General features: G+C 44.8%; 3 protein-coding genes across 3 annotated transcripts in view; all 3 read right to left on the bottom strand.

The window, feature by feature from the left end:
- The window catches only part of naa20 (N-alpha-acetyltransferase 20, NatB catalytic subunit), a 163,280-nt gene that overhangs the window by 92,894 nt on the left and 50,803 nt on the right, over positions 1–19,583 (bottom strand). The window lies entirely within an intron of this gene.
- Positions 4,080–5,483, bottom strand: insm1a (insulinoma-associated 1a; the record flags this gene model as incomplete). The annotated part of the gene is made up of 1 exon (XM_084560713.1): positions 4,080–5,483. One exon carries the CDS (start codon positions 5,481–5,483, stop codon positions 4,080–4,082), a length of 1,404 nt encoding a protein of 467 aa, XP_084416839.1.
- cfap61 (cilia and flagella associated protein 61) overlaps positions 6,923–19,583 on the bottom strand; it is a 54,194-nt gene continuing 41,533 nt past the window's right edge. The window contains exons 17-24 of the mRNA XM_084560729.1: positions 19,029–19,197; positions 18,201–18,378; positions 15,805–16,100; positions 14,945–15,272; positions 12,992–13,074; positions 12,419–12,630; positions 9,059–9,152; positions 6,923–8,144 (exon numbers count right to left, since the gene is read on the bottom strand). Of these exons, the coding sequence (XP_084416855.1) occupies positions 8,013–8,144; positions 9,059–9,152; positions 12,419–12,630; positions 12,992–13,074; positions 14,945–15,272; positions 15,805–16,100; positions 18,201–18,378; positions 19,029–19,197 (1,492 nt within the window). The 3' untranslated portion in view covers positions 6,923–8,012. The remainder of the gene's footprint in view (positions 8,145–9,058; positions 9,153–12,418; positions 12,631–12,991; positions 13,075–14,944; positions 15,273–15,804; positions 16,101–18,200; positions 18,379–19,028; positions 19,198–19,583) is intronic.

Raw genomic sequence — 19,583 nt, 5'->3', positions numbered from 1 at the left:
TAAACGATGCTGTCAGTCATTAGATTAGATCCATGTGGACAGCAACGCTTGAGACGTGGAGATGTCTTGATCGTCTTCTAAGACTAAGACTTTCAGGACTGGAGGAGGACATGGAGGACAATATATTACTTCTCCTCAATGTTCTACTATCTATTTGGTCTTTTTTTCATCTTTCTTATTTGTCTTCCTACTCTTCATCTTTTTCTTTTTATCATTCTTCTTCCTCTTCCATCTTCTCCTCTTCCTTCACCTCCTTCTCCTCATTTTCCTCCTTTCTTTATCCCTTCTTTTTCTTCTCCTCCTTCATCTTATTTTTGTCCTCGTCCTCTCCTTTCTCCATCTAATCTTCCTACTACTCCTTCTTCTCTACCTTCTTCTTCACCATCTTGTTCTTCACTTTCTTCCTCGCCGTCTTCTTCTTCTCCATCTTCTTCTTCACCTTCTTGCTCTTCTTCTGTGCCTTCTTCACTGTCTTCTTCATCTCCTTTCTCCTTCTTCTTCTCCTGTTCTATTTCCAGTAGATGCGCTCTAGGTATTGATGTATTTTATTGGAGATGTTTCAGAATAAAAGCCTCAGATCATCTGACAGCTGCTCTCTCTCTCTCTCTCTCTCTCCATCTCCTATGTTCTCTCCATTTCACTGGAAACGCTCCATTATAGAGACAGTGTGTGTTATTGTTTGTGTGTTATTGTGCGTTATTGTGTGTGTTATCTGTAGCTCTTATCTCCAGCTGCTCTACACCTGTCAGAGCCACACAAGGAGAAAGACCAGCTGATGTTGGTGTGTATGTGTGCAGGTAAAGGTGAGAACATCCAGTTTATTTGTGTTGCTGCTTCAGTTTTATTGTTCTGCACCAAGAAATCTTCTCAATGCAACAACTGTAACAAGAGTAAAACGGTGCAAAAATAGTAGAAGACCAGAAAACAAACATAGCGCTCTCAGATGAACAGCTGTTGATGACGTACAGCTGATCTGTAAGGGTTAATAATTATTAGAATAACTGAGTAAGAGTCAGACAAGTAGAATAAAGAGCAGCTGATTGAGAAGAAGAGTCCGAGAAGGAGGAGGAGGAGGAGGGAGAGGAGGGAGAGGAGGGTGAGGAGGAGGAGATGAACTGTAGGAATGTCTTTCACATGCAGAAATGTTTTGTGTGTGTTGACCTGCCGCTGACCTCTGACCTTTTAATCCTCCTCTACTGTGTGGATGTTCTAGCAGGTTCTCCTCTGGTTTCATTCCTTCTCCAGAAAGTGTCCAGTCATTCATTGAGAACTGACTCATCATCGTCTCTAACATCCTCCTGGTGTTCAAATCTGAAGCATCATGTCCTCAGACACACTGACAGGTTTGTAGCTCTAGAGTCTGATAATGATTCACATGGTCTGAAGACTTTTTAATAATCCATCATTAGTCAAATAAAAGTGGCACCATTTTAAATACTAGATTAAAACCATGTTTTAACGGATTAAATCTTATTTGTTTAAAAATGTTTTTATTCTCTGTTTAAAATGGGAACAAACATCTTCAGGCTGGAAAAAGGTTGATCTGTTAACTGAAACATTTTGAGTCTTTGAGGTTGTTTTGTGTCTTTGTGGTTGTTTTGTGTCTCTTTGAGGTTGTTTTGAGTCTTTGTGGTTGTTATGAGTCTTTGAGGTTGTTTTGTGTATCTTTGAGGTTGTTATGAGTCTTTGAGGTTGTTTTGAGTCTTTGTGGTTGTTATGAGTCTTTGAGGTTGTTTTGTGTCTTTGTGGTTGTTATGAGTCTTTGAGGTTGTTTTGTGTCTTTGTGGTTGTTATGAGTCTTTGAGGTTGTTTTGAGTCTTTGTGGTTGTTATGAGTCTTTGAGGTTGTTTTGTGTCTCTTTGAGGTTGTTATGAGTCTTTGAGGTTGTTTTGTGTCTCTTTGAGGTTGTTATGAGTCTTTGAGGTGTTTTGTGTCCTTATGTCGTTGTTTTGTGTCTCTTTGAGGTTGTTTTGTGTCTCTTTGAGGTTGTTTTGAGTCTTAATGGTTGTTTTGTGTCCTTGTGTGGTTGTTTTGTGTCTCTTTGAGGTTGTTTTGAGTCTTTGTGGTTGTTTTGTGTCTCTTTGAGGTTGTTTTGAGTCTCTGAGGTTTTTTGAGTCTTTTTGGTTGTTTTGTGTCCTTATGTGGTTGTTTTGTGTCTCTTTGAGGTTGTTTTGAGTCTTTTTGGTTGTTTTGTGTCCTTGTGTAGTTGTTTTGTGTCTCTTTGAGGTTGTTATGAGTCTTTGAGGTTGTTTTGTGTCTCTTTGAGGTTGTTTTGAGTCTTAATGGTTGTTTTGTGTCCTTGTGTGGTTGTTTTTTGTCTCTTTGAGGTTGTTTTGAGTCTTTGTGGTTGTTTTGTGTGTCTCTGAGATTGTTTTGAGTCTTTGTGGTTGTTTTGTGTCTCTTTGAGTTTGTTTATGGTTGACTGGAGTTCCCTGTTATGTATTTTCATTGTAATGTGTCTTTCTGTTTGTTTTGAGTTGGACAAACCCAACCAGCTGATGAAACCATGAACCATGAGAACATGGAGTTTATACTGATACTGACAGTATTAACAACAAAACGACAAAACTGTGGCAAATATTTGTTTTTCTATTTTGAATTTGTTGTGAATCATTGAAAGAGTTTTTAAGAATATCTATTGTATTATTGAATATATCTTGTTAAGAATATCTGTAACGTTGACTGTTTACAACCACACATAGACACCAGCTGAAACAGTCTGTGTCTTTTTGTGGTGACTTTGCGTCACCTGTGGACGTTTGGAGTCTCTTAGTTGTTGTTTGGGGTCTCATTGTTGGTGGTTTGTATCTTTTTGTGGTTGTTTTATTCTGGACAAACCAAATCAGCTGATGAAATTGCTGCTAATTAGTTTTATCTGAATCATTTAAAAACTTTTGTTTCAGACAATATTTACATTTTCTTTTACAGCCCTAAAGTCTGGGTGAGAATTTAATAAGATAAAATACAGGTAGAGCGTCAAGATACTAAAACTGTGAATCTTATTTATTTCTCTTTTAAGACCTCCAGGAAACATCAGGACAAGACATCGACAAAAAAATCTGTTTCTCAGTTTGGTATTTTTTATTATTTTTTGGACATTTAGCAAAATACTGCAGAAACATCCAGAGCAGTATAAGAGCTAAGAGAAGAAGAATAAATAAAAACATGATTGCATTCAGTTCTTATGATCAAACTGGTCGATTGCTATAAAGGTCACACCAAAACACGCCGTCCTCTTCATAAATAAAACTATTTGGCTACAACACGGCACAGGTCGGAGCACACGGAGCAATAACTTACACAAATAATTTAATAAATACATAAATAAATAGAAAAAAAACCAACAGAGATTAGATATACTGTGTACTGATAATACAGGAGGCTCACATACCCAGCCAGTGAGAAATAAGAAAAAACAATCAGATCCGTTGAGTTTAAGGCAGTTTTACAGCAGAGTCTCTAATGAAAAGGCATTTACCGGCTACTCTAGTGTCACTCTCTTCTGTTTGCAGGCGACAGCTACTGATCCACAGATCCACAAAGCTACGTTAAAGCTAATCAGAGTGATGGGGTAAGGTCTGCTCAGGCCCGGGGGCGCCGGTGGCTACGGGCCGCCCCCTCTCTTAGGTCTAGGAGCTAATAGCACTTGTGCAGAGATGCTAGAAAAATAAAATGAACAGTCTAAACGCTTCTTAAAAGTGACGCCACAGATCCTTTTAGTGGAGGGAGGGAAGGCCGGGGGTTCACACACACACACACACCCAGAACCTGCTGAAGTGTCCTGGAGCAAGGCACCGAGTCCCTGCCAGCATCCTGAGGAGTTACACTGCAAAAATCTGCTTCATCTGAAAAACATTTGTGCTTTTTCTTCCAGATTAAAACAAAAAATGAGCAAATTATTTCATAAACGTGACAAAAAATTTGATTTTAAATCTTGAAATGTTTAAAATTGAGTGAATTTTGTTTTCATGAAGTGGATATTTTTGCAGTGTAACGTTCAAACCCCCTCCCACCCCTCCTCCCCTCCCCCAGGAACAAAGCTGGACTGTGAATCTCGTCGTGGAGCCCTAAGGTCCGGATCAGCAGGCGGGGCGCAGCGGCATCTGCAGCAGGATCACCTGCCGGTTCTCGGACGGGTGGCATTTGTTGATGTGTCTGGTGAGTCCCGGGGAGCTGTAGGAGACGGCGGGGCAGTATTTGCAGGGGTAGACCTGCGAGGAGTGCAGCAGGCGGATGTGCCGCTCCTGGCTGCACCTGCTAGTGAAGCTCTCCCCGCAGACGGGACACAGGTGGCAGGTGGAGGAGCTCAGGTTGAGGGGCGTCGCGCTCTGCTCGCAGCCCGGAGGAGGAGGAGGAGGAGCCGCCGCCTCCTCCACCACCGCCTCCTCCTCCTCTCCCTCCGCCGGCTTCGGGGAGCCGTGCTGTGCCGCCAGGTGTTTCCGCAGGTACGCTTGTCGCTTAAACCTTTTCCCACACTGGTGGCAGTCATACAGTCCGTCCTCTGAGCCGGACTCGGACGGCTCGGGGCTGGGTGTGTCTCTGTCACTAGAATCCTTCGCCTCCTCCGCCGCCGTCTTCCCGGACCCTGCCCCCTTGTCGCTCTCCAAATGCTGCGCTCCGCCCTGGGGCTTCGGTTTGTGCCACCGCCGGTGTGAGGCGAGGTTGGCCGGGCAGCTGAACACCTTGTCGCACTCGGGACACCTGTACTCGACCCGGACTATCCTGGAGCACTTGTGCTGCGCCAGAGCAAACGGGTCCGCGTACGCCTCCCGGCACAGCTGGCACACAAACTCCCCCAGCGGGACGTCGCCCCCGGCCGGCTGCGGCCTGAGAGGCTTCTGGTCCACCGGCGCCTCTTTAATTTTGAGCCCGAGAACCGGAGACGTGGTGACATCATCCTCAAAGTGCAGTTTCCGGATGGCTTTGGTCCTCTTGGAGGGCGGCTTGCTTTTGCGCTCCGCGTCGCCGGACGAGCGTTTGGTGCCGGCGGCGGGGAGCGTCCCGGAGGAAGCGGCGCTGGCGTCGGTGCGGCTGCTGTTGCTGGAGCCGATTTTCAGGTCCACGGGGGCGAAGAGGTGGTCCAGGGCGGTGAGCGAGGCAGGTGTGGGAAAGGACTCCGCGGAGACCGGGGACCCGAGGTTGAACCGCCTCTCGAAGTAGGAGCGGTCGTGGTCCTGGCTGACGGGGCGGGTGGGGCTGTACAGAGCCTGGTACACCGCCTCCGGGTTCCCGAACTGAACCGGTCTGGCGTGGCGCTCCGGAGCTGTGGCCGCCGCCCCGCAGGTGGGCGTCGGCGTCTGTGAGCGCACCGGGATGGAGGAGAGACGCGCGGAGCAGGAAGAAGAAGAAGAAGAAGAGGAGGAGGAGGAGGAGGAAGAGGGAGCATCAGGCGCTGCTTGCTCCGTCTCCTCATCGTCGGAGCGCACCCGGTAGGACACCGGGTTGGCCTTCTTGTTCCTTTTCACCAAAAATCCTCTGGGCATGTTGGCGCTGGACGGAGAGCTGAAGGCACTGTGGACGAGACAAGAGTCCTGGAGGACAGGGACATCTGACTCCGCGTCTTTGTGTCTTAGTTCCTGCTGCCGCTGATCCCGCTCTCTCCTCCCGAGGTGATTTCACCACAACAACATAGCTGCACTCTTTTTAAGGCGACAGGATGACATTGTTCCCGTCCCCCCCGCTCGTTGCCTTTTCCCCCGACCAATCAGAAGGAGCCGAGGTCCCCTGTGGATTTGGGGGAGTGGGTGTGGGAGGATGGAGAGGAGCTGGTGGAGGGGGAGGAGGAGGAGGGAGGATTTGCAGATTGCAAAGCAGATGTACCTGAGGGGTTTTATTGTATTTCACCCCCTCCTCCTCCCTCCTCCTCCCTACACAGACTCTCTCTCTGTCCACACACACTCTCTCCCCCCTCCTCTCCCCTCTCTCCCTCCTCGTCTCGACCCGGGCACACGCCAGGAGCCTCCTGCTTTTACGGTCTGATGAGTTTGTATAGAAATCTACACGTGCCTCGGCTTTACGTGTCTCCTTTGGGTGGAGGAGTAGGGTGGGTGTTGGGTGGTGGGTGGGGGCTCCGATTTGTCCAAAAAGGAGACATCCGTCCACATAACGGCCTAAAGTAGAAACTGTTTTTATTAAACCTGAATCCAGATCCAGATTTAAATCAGTTTTACGCGCCGAGCTTTGAGGTTTAAATCAGCTCAGACATCAGACCGATTAACTAAATATATATAATATCTGAATGATAAAATAATAAATGTGACAGATAAATACCTCCGCGGCCCTGCAGCCTGAGCGCTGCTGCCGTGACAGTTAACTCTCTGAACATATGAACCCGTCATTTCACGCATACATAATTAATAGCGAGAGGAGGGTTTCCTGCTTTGCATCACAATGGCCGCGCTTGTGCAAGCTGTAGACCCGCCGTGATTGAAAAGGAAATTGCACAGTTGAGGAAGGAGGGAAGGAGGAGGGGAAGAAGAAGAAGGAGAAGGAGAAGAACCCCCCCCCCCCCAAAAAAAAAAAGCAATCGGGCCCCTTGGATACCGACGACGCGTGCTGCTGTGCGTAATCAGTGCGCTCTTTTCTGCGTCTCCAAATGGAGCAAACCGAGATTATCAGACGGTTAAACACATCAAACCCAGAGTCCTGCGGGTCAAACGTGACCCGGTCAGTCACGGACACGAGCCGGTCCTCCACCGTGATGCATGCCGGGATGAAAACCAAACAAAAACCAGAAACTAGAGCAGGAATGAATCTGAGAGTGGAGGTTAAAGAAGAAGCAGCAGGTTTTACATTAATAACCTCAATTAATCTGGAACAACATCCCAGATCTGTAGATTTGATCTTTTAGAGATTAAAAATATCATTTATATGGTGTAAATTAATTCAATGTTAAGAATTAAACTAGAGTAAACATGTCTTCAGGAGGTCTGACTGAGTTTGAGTCGACAAATAAAATAAAACACAAATAAAACTGACTTTAATATCAACATGTTGGTGCAGCAGCTGGGCGCTGAGCAGACAGATATGACGACATCAGCTCTGCAGATGTAAAGAATTATAAATGATAAAATCTAATGTTTTTTTGTCGCACATGTCTGAATGTTTAAATTAGAACTGAGGGCACATCAGTAACAAGTCATTTTGATTTATTACCCAGAACCAAACTAAACCCTGACATGAGCAAAATCTGTTTATATTCAACAAATCTCAAAATAAATGAGTTATAAATCCTAAAAGTCTTGTTTCCTTCATATAAATGAACCAGTTTCTTGTGTTTTCTCGGTTTATTTTTAGTTTTTTGATGCTGCTGCTATTTTTTTCTTGACTATTTTTCAAGCCGTACACATCAGAGATTAAAAATGAAACAGTTTCAGTTTAAATAAATGACCTATCAACATCATAAGGACCCAGCAGCCGCGTCCTGCTCTGTTCTCTATCTGCCTCCATATCTGGACACCAGCAGTGTTTTCTCATCCTGCAGACATATGTCATAGTGTGAGTGTGCGGTTATTTTCCCGACAGGCCTCAGCTCAGCCTCATTAGCATACAGCTGTATAGTGACACCCTCCTCCTCCTCCTCCTCCTCACCCCTCCTTTACATCCACTTTCATCTGCCTCCATACGGGCCTTGTGATTGGTCACGCTGCTGCAGAGTCACAGTTACAGTTGGCTCATTGTGGAGGAGAAAGAGACTGAAATGTATAAGTATGTCAGGACATGAAGGGTAAGTTTTCTGAGAATTTAATTATTTAATTTAAAATAAATGAGCTCTGTGTTTTTAGTTTGATAATTAATATAAATAAAAACCTAGCTCAGTCACATGTCAGGCGTCAGGTTTAGTGCAGATTAAAAACCTGATGATGATAATAAATAATAAATTCAGAAGTGTGGAGGTTTAGTTTTAGGTTCATATTTTCACAAACAGAGCTGCTGATGAGTTCTACTAATCATCCAGTAATAAACTATTTTATTTAACTAAAAGCAGAGTGTGTGTTTTTAGCTTTGAGGCGTCACAGCTGTCCCGGGCTGGCGAACATGGGCAGGAGGCTTCTGTTGTAGGTCAGATATTTGACGGCGCTGCTCCTCACAGACGCTCCGCTCTCTGCATCCAGAAAACTGGAAACGCCCGAGTCGTCGTCGTCCTGCAGAGAGACACAGGGGTGGAGAATGAGACCTGATGAAGAGTGAATGTAAGGTAGAGAGAAAGATGAAGAGTGAAAGACAGAAAGAAAGAAGGAAAGAGAGAAAGACCAAGAAAAGACAAAGAGGGAAAGAACAAGAGAGAGAAAAGAGAATAATAGAAAAACTGAACAAAAAGACAGAAAGAAATAGAAATACAGTAGGAAAGGAAGAGAAGACACCAGGAGACAGAAATATATAAAAACAGAAGGAAAGGAAAGGATGAAAGAAAGAAAGAAAAAAGACAATGACAGAAATAGAGAAAGAGAAAGTCAGAAAGAATGGCTGAAAGGGAAAGAATAAGACAGACTGATAAAATATGAACAGAAATGGAAAGAAAGGAAGAGGAAAAGGCAAAGGAAAAAGGAGAGAAAGGCAAAGAGACAGACAGACAGAAACAGAGAAAGAAATAAAGAAAAAGACAGAACGGTAGAAAACCCGAATAAAAAAAGAAAGGAAAAAACTCAGAGTGACATAAAGAGAGAAAGCCATAGAAAGAGAGACAAGAAAGACAAAAAAAGAGAGAAAGAGTGACTGAAGGGAAGGAAGGAGGGAAGACAGAAAGATGGAGATAGAAGAAAGAATGAATGAGAGAGAGAAAAAAGTATAGGAAAACAGAAGGAAAGGCTGAAAGAAAGAAAGAAAGAAAGAAAGAAAACAGAGAAAGCATAGACAGAAAGAGTGTCTGGAAGAGAAAGAACAAGACAGAAGAAAAAAGATAGAAAGAGAAGACAAAAAGAAAGAAACCATGAATGAAAAGAAAGAAACACAGAGCGACATAAATAGAGAAAGACATAAAAGAGAGAAGATGGAAAGAAAGAAAAATAGAAAGACAAAAAAGAAAGACTGAAGGGAAAGAAAGAAAGAAAGAACAAACCTTGCGTCTGGTGGAGGTGATCTGCTGAAGTTCCTGCTGAAAGTCTGAGAATCTGTCGTGGAAAATGGCCAAACACCAGCTCTGTCTGAAGAAACTGTAGGAGACAACGTTCATTCATTCATTCATTCATTCATTCATTCATTCTTCCTTTATAAACCACATGACCCTCCACAGCCTTCATCAGTCTGCAGGAGAAGCTTCTACACAGAAACATATCAGTTTTACATTAGAACGTATTCAAAAGTGTTCCTAATAAACTGGCAACGTGAGTGTACGTTGTAAATTTTAAATTCTAATTTGTAAAAGCAGCTGTCATAATGTAGTAGAAGTACTACACTCATGTAGGACAGTAGTAGAGTAAATGTACTCGGTCACCACTGGAACTTTGACACGAAGCCTTTAAAGGACCCCCTCGACACGGGGCAGGGTTAAAGGACCCCCTCCACACGGGCCAGGATTAAAGGACCCCCTCCACACAGGGCAGGGTTAAAGGACCCCCTCCACACGGGGCAGGGTTAAAGGACCCCCTCCACACGGGCCAGGATTAAAGGACCCCCTCCACACAGGGCAGGGTTAAAGGACCCCCTCCACACGGGGCAGGGTTAAAGGACCCCCCTCCACACGGGCCAGGGTTAAAGGACCCCCCAGCTGCCACACAACAGATCAATTATTTTAACGGCTCCTGATGCGCCGTCAGCCACAATGACTTTACGAGGCGGCCCCGAGTGAGCGCCACGACGAGGAACCGGCCTCTGCGGCAGGGGAAGGCCCCGGCTTTGTCCTCGTCCCGTACCACAAAGACAGATTGGGGGGAGCTGCATAAACAGATTAGGAGACGGGGGGGGGGGACAATAGACGTCCATGTCTGGGGGGTCATTTGTGTTGAAACCTCAGAAGCAGGTCACCCGCTGTTTGACAAACAACACACAAATCACAAAGTCACACCGGCAAACGCACGGACGGCGGCGGGACACGAGGAGGAGGAGGAGGAGGAGGAGGAGGAGGTGGTCTTTGGCCGGTTTGCTCGTCTTCTGAGTCATTTTTTATTTTGGCGGAGTCGTCTTCCGCTACCTGCGGCGTCTCTGAAAACGTCTTCATCTCTAAAGTCGCTGCTGAAAGTGTCTGGTTTCTATTCAGACGTCGACCGCCTGCTGTCTGCCTCATTTCAAACCCAAATCTGATTTCCACAACTGGAAAACAACATCTATTCTTGTCGGACGAGGGCCGGACAAAATAATGGAAACACCATAAAACACAACAGCAATGTTTTTTTTATTTGTTGTTGTCGTCGAACCAAAAGCAGACATCACGCTCCAAACTGATCATTTCTTCCTCCGGTGGAAGTTGTTTGTTTCCTGATGCTAATACGACTTCGGTAAAAGATATTATTAAAGGAAAAAGTTTCTCCTTCCTCTGTTATTTGCGCCGCTTTCTTTTCTGATGAGGACTCGTTTGCCGGCGCCGGGGTTTGATTATGTTTCCTGGGAAGGACAGGAGGAGGAGGAGGAGGAATAAAAGTGTAGCACGACGAGGACGCGCCGCTCGCTTCCAAAAACATTGTTATAACCAGAGATTGTAATCAAGCCTCAAGGACGGTCAAACTCGTGTCTAGCAGCACAATTATGACCCAGTTTCCTCTTCAGGGAAAAGATTATAACAAACATTTCAAGAGCACTCACTTTTATTTTGACCTCCACATGAAGTGGTTTAGATCATCTGAGTCCGATCGACTCTGTTGTCGCTCTGAATGTACTTTCACTTTAAAGTTTTACTTCATCTCATCATTAACAATCTGATCTCAACTTTAAGTCTTGATCTAAATGTGTCTCCACCTGGTCTTAATATAAATGTGTCTCCACCTGGTCTTAATATGAATGTGTCTCCACATGCGTCCCCAGCCAGCACTTGAGATCTGGTCTCAGTTTGTGTGTCTGTAAATCAGCAGCGCCATCATGTGGTCAGTAGAATATTGTACCAGCTGCTGTCTCTAATGGATCTCTACCTACCACTGGATCAGAACCATCAACAGCTGGTTGTTGACTTGGAGACATGATCCAGATGTTGGAACCAGATGGAAAGACTCTCACATGATAAGATCTGATTTATTTATGAGAAGGAAGGAAGAAAGGAAGGAAAAGAAGGAAGAAAGGGAGGATGAAGGAAGTACTGAGGGAAGTAGGGAGGGAAAGAAAGATGGAACAATGGAAGGAAAGAAGGGAAGAAAGAAAACTAGGAAGGGAGGGAAGGATGGAAGGAAGGAAGGACGGAAAAGAAGGAAGAGATTGAAAGGAGGGAGGAAAGAGGGAAGTAAAACAGAAAGGAAGGAGGCAAGAAAGGAAACAAGGAAGGAAGAAATGAAGGAGGGGGAAAAAAAGGAAAGAAGGGAGGGAGGAAGAAAGGAAGTTAGGAGGGAAGGGGGCAAGGAAGGAAACCAGGAAGGAGGAAATGAAGGAGGGGAAGGAAAGACGGAAAGAAGGGAGAGAGGTAGGAAGGATAGAATGAAGGAAGGAAGGAAGCAGGCAAGAAAGAAAACAAAGAAGGAAGGGAGGACTGAGGGAAGTAGAAAGGGCAAGAAAGATGGAATGATGGAAGGAAGGAAGGAAGGAAGAAGGTAAGAAAGGAAACAAGGAAGGAAGGGAGGGGAAAAGAAAGAAAACTCAGAAGGAAGGAAATGAAACAAGACAGGAAGGAGGAAAAGAATGAAGAGAAGGAAGGGAGGAAGGAAGAAAGAAAAGAAGGAGGCAAGAAAGGAAAGAAGGAAAGAAGGAAACCAGGGAGGGAGGAAGGAATGATGGAATGATGAAAGGAAGCAAACAAGGAAGGAAGGAGGAATTGAAAGGAAAGACGGAAAGAAGGGAGGGATTAAGGAAGGAAGGGAGGAAAATGGGATGAAGGAGGGAAGCACGGGAGGGAGGAGGACAAGAAGGGAGGGAGGAAAGAGGGAAGGAAGGAACCAAACACCGATCCGTTTTTAGTCAACAGTCATTGTTCAGATTCGTTCCTTAGTTGAGTCAGTTAATGAGCTGTAAGCAAGCAGGATTTAAAGTGTGGTCGTAGTAGATGATTTTAGCCTGAGAAGGAGCAGCAAGAAGAACGTCTCTTAAGCTATGAGTTCAGTTTCAGTGTTCTGCAACAAATACGTCTGCATTTTACCTTCCTGGTGAACGAGGAGTCAGGAGCTTGTCTCAACTCTAACAGAACATATAAACAGATTTCTAAAGACATAATGCATACGACCAAAAAAATCAGTTGTTGCAGGTTTAAAGTTGTTTGACAAACTAGAAATGAGATAATCAACTCGTGGATCTTCTTCCCTGAACATATAAACAGAGAGGAGACATTAACTGTCCCGTGTCCCACCTGTACAGGTCGTGGATGAGGCCCTGGTGGTAGCGGTCTGACAGCTGGCCCAGCAGCTGCTGGTGTTTCCCGTACAGGCTCAGGTAATTGGAGACGGGGAGGGGCTTCAGGGACAAACAGGTGAGAGTCTCCACAAGCTCCAAGCCGTCCAGATGCAAACAGAAGTAGTTTCCCGTCTCCACTCGTCCCGTCACGATCCCGCTGTCCCGTAACTTGACACGGAAGAAACACGAGTTAATGAGATGACTCATTTAAATAATACGATTCTACACTAGGTTATGATCACTGTAGCGGCGGATTAATCCACATCTGGTTCTGTAGTGGTTGTAGACGGACTGAGTCACAACTAACTGCAAAAGTAATTGATTAAGAAAATTTTCATTTGTATTAAGAAAATGACAAGAAATCCAAAATCTAGACTCATATTTATTCATTAATAATCCTACTATACATTGGTGTTTGGTGTCATTGTTAATCAAGTGTCCCTGCAGGACAGTTGACCTGTTCAAAGTGGATCCTGGACATAAAATGTCCTAAATAAAGCTGTTTAAAGCAGACAGAGGATTAACTCACAGGTTTAACAGGAGGACCCGTCAGGCTGGCAGCAGATGGTTTGGTAACATGGAGGTAGTTATATCCTCCAGGAAGCTTCGCACCTGAGGGAGGAGCAACAACACGATGTCACATCAACACAGAGATTTCAGAACCAGGAGCGTTTGGTTCTGGTTGGTTTGTTCTGGTGTGAACACAATCTTTGTTCAGGAGCAAATGAAGTTCCTTCTAAAGACAGAACCAGGTAGTTCAGAGGAGTCTCATGACCAATCACAGAGCTGTTTGCTAGAACGTAGAGTTGAGACGAACTGAACCAAGGTTAAAAACAACTTTAAATTACTTCACATCCATCAGCAGATCTCAGGTGTGCCTATATTTTCATTTCGGTTCTCTCCTCTGTGTCCTCCCTCCTGCTTCTATCTGCCAGTATTTTTTATTTATTTATTTATTTTTTTTCCCATTATGCTTTTGTGAAACATTTTCCCAATCTTTCACCCGCCTACCCAGCCACCCACCCACCGCCCCGCGTTATTGTGGCGCGCACTCAAACCGCAGCCGGGCCGTAACAATGGCGCATTGTGCAGCGGCGCATTCACAGAGCGCCCAAGGCCACTCCACGGGTTACAGAAACACAACAGCCACTCTGCTTCGCCCTTCTCCCCGACATGAAACACACGTGAACTTTTCAACGTTCAGGGAGAGCAGAGATGCCACATCGCCGTCTGTTATCCGAGTTCATTGCCTCGGCTCCGTTTTACCCCAACGCCGTGGGTGGACGCCAGCGTGTTGTGGTGTTTTCTGCTCCTGTCCCGCTCATTTAATAGGGTGACACCTTTAAATGTCTTGTTTTGGATAAACAACAAATATCAAAACCACCAGTGATGATCTTGCTAATGTTCTTCTGGAGAAAACCTGGATCCTGGATTTAATCTGGATGTTCCTTTTGATTCGTACCAACACCTGAACCAAAACCCATGGCAATGGTAGAGGGGTTGTCCCTGAGCTTTCATCAGTGGACAGGGGTCAACATGGACACCCTGACTGGTCTGCAGCTACACAGTGTCATACCAAACACCTTTAAAACATTATTTCCACCAACACTGAACTGGTCAAACTTCCCCTGCCAGCAGAAAGTCCATTATTTGCCAACTGGATCATTTTGTGGGTGGGGCTTAACGTGGTGATGGACAGTAGAGTAACAGTAATCATAAACATCATCTGAGAAGATGTGGAGTTTAACAGCTAAATGAAAGTGATTGGTTGGAGGACTATCCAGTTGATATTGTAGTTTTAAAGGACCAGTGTGTATTGTTTAGTGACATCTAGTGGTGAGGATGTAGACTGCAACCAGCAGGAGGCCCCTGCAGAAAACACCCTAGAAATTCTTACTGTCAGGTAGTTATAGGCTAATGAAACAGAATTATGAATATTGTAGTCCTTTAGCAGGCTTTTATACGTTAGGCCTTTAAATGTAAAAATGTAGGAACAGAGGTTGGACTGTCTGGGAAGTTGGTTTAGTTTATAACGACATGTCTCTGATTGGTTGGAGGACTATCCAGATGATGTAGAGGTATTTTACTCATTTATCAGTTGAAACTCGCCTCATAATAAAATCCAGATGCTGAAACAACAGACTCTGATTGGTTGGAGGACTGTCCAGATGATGGAGATGTCCTTTTTTTTACTCTTTAGCGGTTGAGTTTAGCTACGACCGGCTAAATGCTTGGTAGAAAATCAAATAGTTTACTCTCAGATGTTTTGGAGGCGTTCCAACACATCCTGACACATGCTGGGATTTCTTTAAAAGTAAAGTTTAAGATTGGATGTTGAGAAAGTTCCCTCCACTCTAATTATCTCACACAGAAGATCAGACCAATCGTAGTTGTATGAAAGTGAGGAAATGTGGTGTTTGTAACGACATTAATTAATCATTTACTACGAGGTGAACTAACTACACCTCAGCTTGAGTCAGACCTTGAATCTTGGGCTGTTGGTACAGCGGCACGGGGAGTTCGATTCCCGGCGGAGCCTCGTCCTCAGGCTCCAGCGTCGGATCGAAGAGGGGAAGCAACGCCGCCGCCAGCTCCCGACCCACTTCCTTGGAGTTGAAGCTGGCGTGCGACCACTCGTCCGTGTGGTAGCGGGGAGAGAAACCAGTGAGAGGCCCGGCGGCGAAAATGGCCGAGTCGCTGGTTTGGAAGGTGGCGTTTATGATGAGTCTGTTGTCAAAGGGCAGGAAGGAGTTGTTGATGCTCTGGAGGGCGTCGTAGTCGACTCCTTTACCGGAGAGGTTGATGAACACCTGGATGGAGAAGACATGAAAATAAAAACACTTCTGGTCGATTTGTTTCTGCTCCAGAACCAACACTAACTACACGAGCCACAGACAGGAAGCAGTTAGCTTAGCTTAGCATGAAAACAAGAAGACGTTTGCTTGTGCACAGAATTAGTTTTACCTGGGGACGTCATAAATAATTAAACTCTACTTCCTGCTTCATTTTATTCCTCTACACAGCTTTAGTTACTTTTTCAGATTCTGATTAATTATAAATAAAAACTTGCTAAATAAAACAACAGAACAACTGTCAAATCCTCTTCTGTCCAACACAATGAAATGATGGAAATGGGAATAGTTTGGTCAAAAAAAAAAAAACCCGTTTTGCTTCCAGGAAGGAAATTAACATCCAACCAGCAGCCAGGAGCTGGTGAAATCATCCGGTCGAGCTTTTCCAGCTCCACCAGAAACCTTGGCCAGTCACCCACCATTGTTTGGACATCAGTTTGTGAAAAAGAGACAGCTGGCCGCGGTTTGACTGTTTAATTTATCGACTTACTCCACACTGCAGACGGAGAGGCTCGGCGGCGCTGGTGAATGACACCGAGGTGAGAGGGTCTGGCCGTCCGCCATCGTTCATCTGGGCCAGCACGCAGTCCTGGTGGACCTGGACGCCGGCCGTCTCCATGGCCGTCGCCACGGCTCTATGTACGCCCGGGTCCGAGAAGCAGGGGACGCAGGGAGGCTCGGGGGGAGGGAGGACGAGATGGATGCGAGACCCGCTGATGCCGAGGCCGAGCAGAGTCTGGACGGTGGTGTAGACGTCGATGCTGTTCCCGTAGACAATGGCATTATCTGGACGGATACAGAGAAGAAACTATCACAGAGTCTAAAACACAGACTTACAGAGTTACTGTAGGGGGACAAGTGTCCAGGATTCACATGTCGTCCCTTGCAGCAATCACTTCTATGATCAGACTGAGACTGAAAATTTGAGACGACGATGGTGCTGGATAAAAAATTTCAGGGCAATTGATATTTACGAGGACTAAAATGATCAGATCAGTGTCAGACTTCAACCGAGACCTCATGGTGTTTTATATTTTAGATCTGACATAAACCAGAAACACGTCCCTGTAGCATCAAAACATGAAAACATGTTCTTCCTCTTCTGTTTTAATTGGCTTTGGCGGTTGGCGTCAATGCTGCCAGAAGAAGAAGAAGAAGTAGAAGACAAAGACGAAGAAGAAGATGAAGAAGACAAAGAAAAACACGAAGACGAAGAACACGAAGAAGACAAAGAAGAAGAAGATGATGAAGAACATGAAGAAGATGAAGAAGACAAAGAAGACAAAGAAAAAGAACTAAACTTGTCTTCCGTGTGGAAAATATTTCTGGACTCAGATCGGACGGTACTGAACACTAAGAGATCGGTATGTGATCGGGACATCCTGAGCTAAAAGACACTATTAAAAACATATTGTCCTCAAGTTAAAACAGCAACAGTATCCACGACAGACAAATATATGAAACATTACACACAAATAAACTACCACAGTCATAAGTCCAGCTGATAAATGGAACCACTGTTGTATTCACTTTGTCTTATATTAGAATATTAAAAACACAAAAAAGGCTCCACAACTCAGGAACTGAAGAATGAACTCATGTAAACCCACCACTCTTGAAAATAATTCTGATATTCAGATATTTTCCAGTCACCAACAGCTCGATCTGCTCAGGCTTTTTTTTTTCTTTTTGTTTTTTAAGAGGCCCTCATCTTTCATGAACAATGAAGCACAGACGTAGGAAGACAAATAAGAAAATCAAAGCGGCTGAATGTCAGCATCCAGATGAGTGACTCCATGCTTTGATGCAAACTCTTCACCTCAGAGGAAACTCTCCATGTTCAGCAGAACGTACAAGATCCTACATACGGTGGTTATATGACATCAGTCAGTCAGGGGCTCAGAGGTCGACTCGTTCTGCTCAGATCGGCCGATACTCAATATTAAAAGACTGGGACAGAACAACTTGAATTAGGCGTCCCTATTCACAACTCTAAACCATGAACAGCTAACAAGAGTGAAGTCAGAGGACAGATCAGTGGGACCTCTGTCCATGGTGCTGAAGTAGAATGAGTTCTACTTCAGATGGGACGTCCAGGCCAAACTACTAAACCTGTGTTGTGGAGAGTTGCTCTAGAATCTCTCCGTTGGGAATTCATTCTGCTCCAGCAAATATCTGATGAGCCAATCAGATCGTCTGGGGTGCGTGGCTTAATGTGGTGATGGACAGAAGAGTAGCAGTAGTCGTACATTGGTGGGAGGAGCATCCAGTTGATGAAGAGGTATTTTATTCTCTGTATTTATTGAAACACGCCTCGTAATAAAATCTAAATGATAAAAAGTAAGTGTTGCGACACTAAGTTAGTATTTATGATCAAAAGAAGAAAAATTATCCCGAGCCGATAACGCCGAGACAGAACAGATTACGACTGATTTCATCTCAAATTTACATACGCTTTCTACTTTCTTTGGCTGTTGTTATTAAAATATGGAAATAAACACGGTATCAGCCGACGTCTGCCACCGCCGCAATTTGCATTTATTAATGGTTTTCCTTTATGGCTGGGATCAGCTAATTAGTATGTATAAAAGCCTCACTCCAGATCACTGCACAATTCCTTCAGAGAGCAGATTAATTTTGCTTAATGACACTGTGTGTTTGAAAAGCCTGGCTCTCAGAAAAGTGATATGATAATGGAAAATGGATGGAAGGGGCCGACCTGATTCGCCGAGATGAAAGATGTCTCTGCGGCTAATTAGCTTCTAATTACGCCGGGGCACTTGAGCGGTGACTGGCTGAGTAATGACATACTGCTACAGATTAATTTTAGGTGCTGGCCGGGTGAGTGAGTGGGTGAGTGGGTGGTGGGGGAGGTTTTTCACTTACCCTGCAGCTCCAGAAAGTTGGCAGTCAGCCAGCGGCGAGCGGAGACGCAGTCGTGGAGGTCGTTGAGGGTGAAGAGGTTGGACGGGACGGGGCCTGTGTATCTGGGGCGCGAGGGCCGAGGCTGCAACGGGATGTCTGCGACAGGAAGGCTCAGGTCCACACCGCTGGGACACGGCACCTACAGCACAGTCATGGTGCACATTAAGAGTCAATATTTAGCTCGTAGAATAGTTGAAACCTACAAGGAGACGGAGAAGACACCAACACAGACTGGTTGTCTCAGTCTTCTTCCATCTAAAATCACACGTACAGTCATAGAGGAGGAGAAGAAGTAAGAAGAGCAAGAAGAAGAACACGTAGGAGGATCAGAAGAAGTAAGAAGAGCAAGAAGAAGAACACGTAGGAGGAGAAGAAGATGTAAGAAGAGCAAGAAGAAGAACACGTAGGAGGAGAAGAAGATGTAAGAAGAGCAAGAAGAAGAAGATGTAGGAGGAGAAGAAGAAAAAGTAAGAAGAGCAAGAAGAAGAACATGTAGGAGGAGAAGAAGAGCAAGAAGAAGAACACATAGGAGGAGAAGAAGTAAGAAGAGTAAGAAGAAGAACACGTAGGAGAAGAAAAAGTAAGAAGAGCAAGAAGAAGAACACGTAGGAGGAGAAGAAGAAAAGAAGACGAAGAACAGAGAAAAAGAAGTACAGACAAGAGCAAGAAGGAGGCGAGAAGAATAACTTTATTGACAACTCTGAATGTTTCCATGGAGACCGAATCAAATGATGTGATCAGGAGGTTCTGGTGATGGAACGGAAATAGAACAGCCTGAAACGTTCTCACCTGGTGCTGGAGACCCGTACAGAGGACGAGGTGGTCGTAGGACACCTTCTGTCCTCCAGACACCCGGATGTATTTGGACTTCCTGTTGATGGCCACCATCTTCCCTGTCACAACACCGACACTGGACAACAGAGGGATCTGAGCCAAGTCTCTGCTGCTGTACGCATGACTGCAGAGAAGAAGAGAAGAAGACACAAGAAGGAACTAAAACCTCTGGTGGAACATAATATTAATTAGTAACGTAAGGCTAAGATGGTTACAGCTGATCATGGACATACAGATATCTTTGATGCTCAGAGGATGAATCTCTGGTGATTATTATGAACAACGTGATGCAAAAATCTGTGACTTTAACAGAAATGTCTCTAATATATGTTCAAATTCCTATAAAAATTTAATTTATATCTTCATGTTCAACCTCATGATGAATCCCAAAAACTCAGGTGATGTTTCTGTAGTTTCCTTTACGAGCTCAAACCTTTAAAAAACTACTAAATGAATCTGACTCCCATGAGCCTCGGCTTTAAAGGCCACATGCTAAGACGCTAAACTTGG

Source organism: Chelon labrosus (genome assembly GCF_963514085.1).
Source record: "Chelon labrosus genome assembly, chromosome: 14".
Classification (NCBI taxonomy): Eukaryota; Metazoa; Chordata; class Actinopteri; order Mugiliformes; family Mugilidae; genus Chelon; species Chelon labrosus.
The sequence above is the reverse complement of the archived record's forward strand: the minus strand, read 5'-3'. Positions and strand labels throughout refer to the sequence as shown.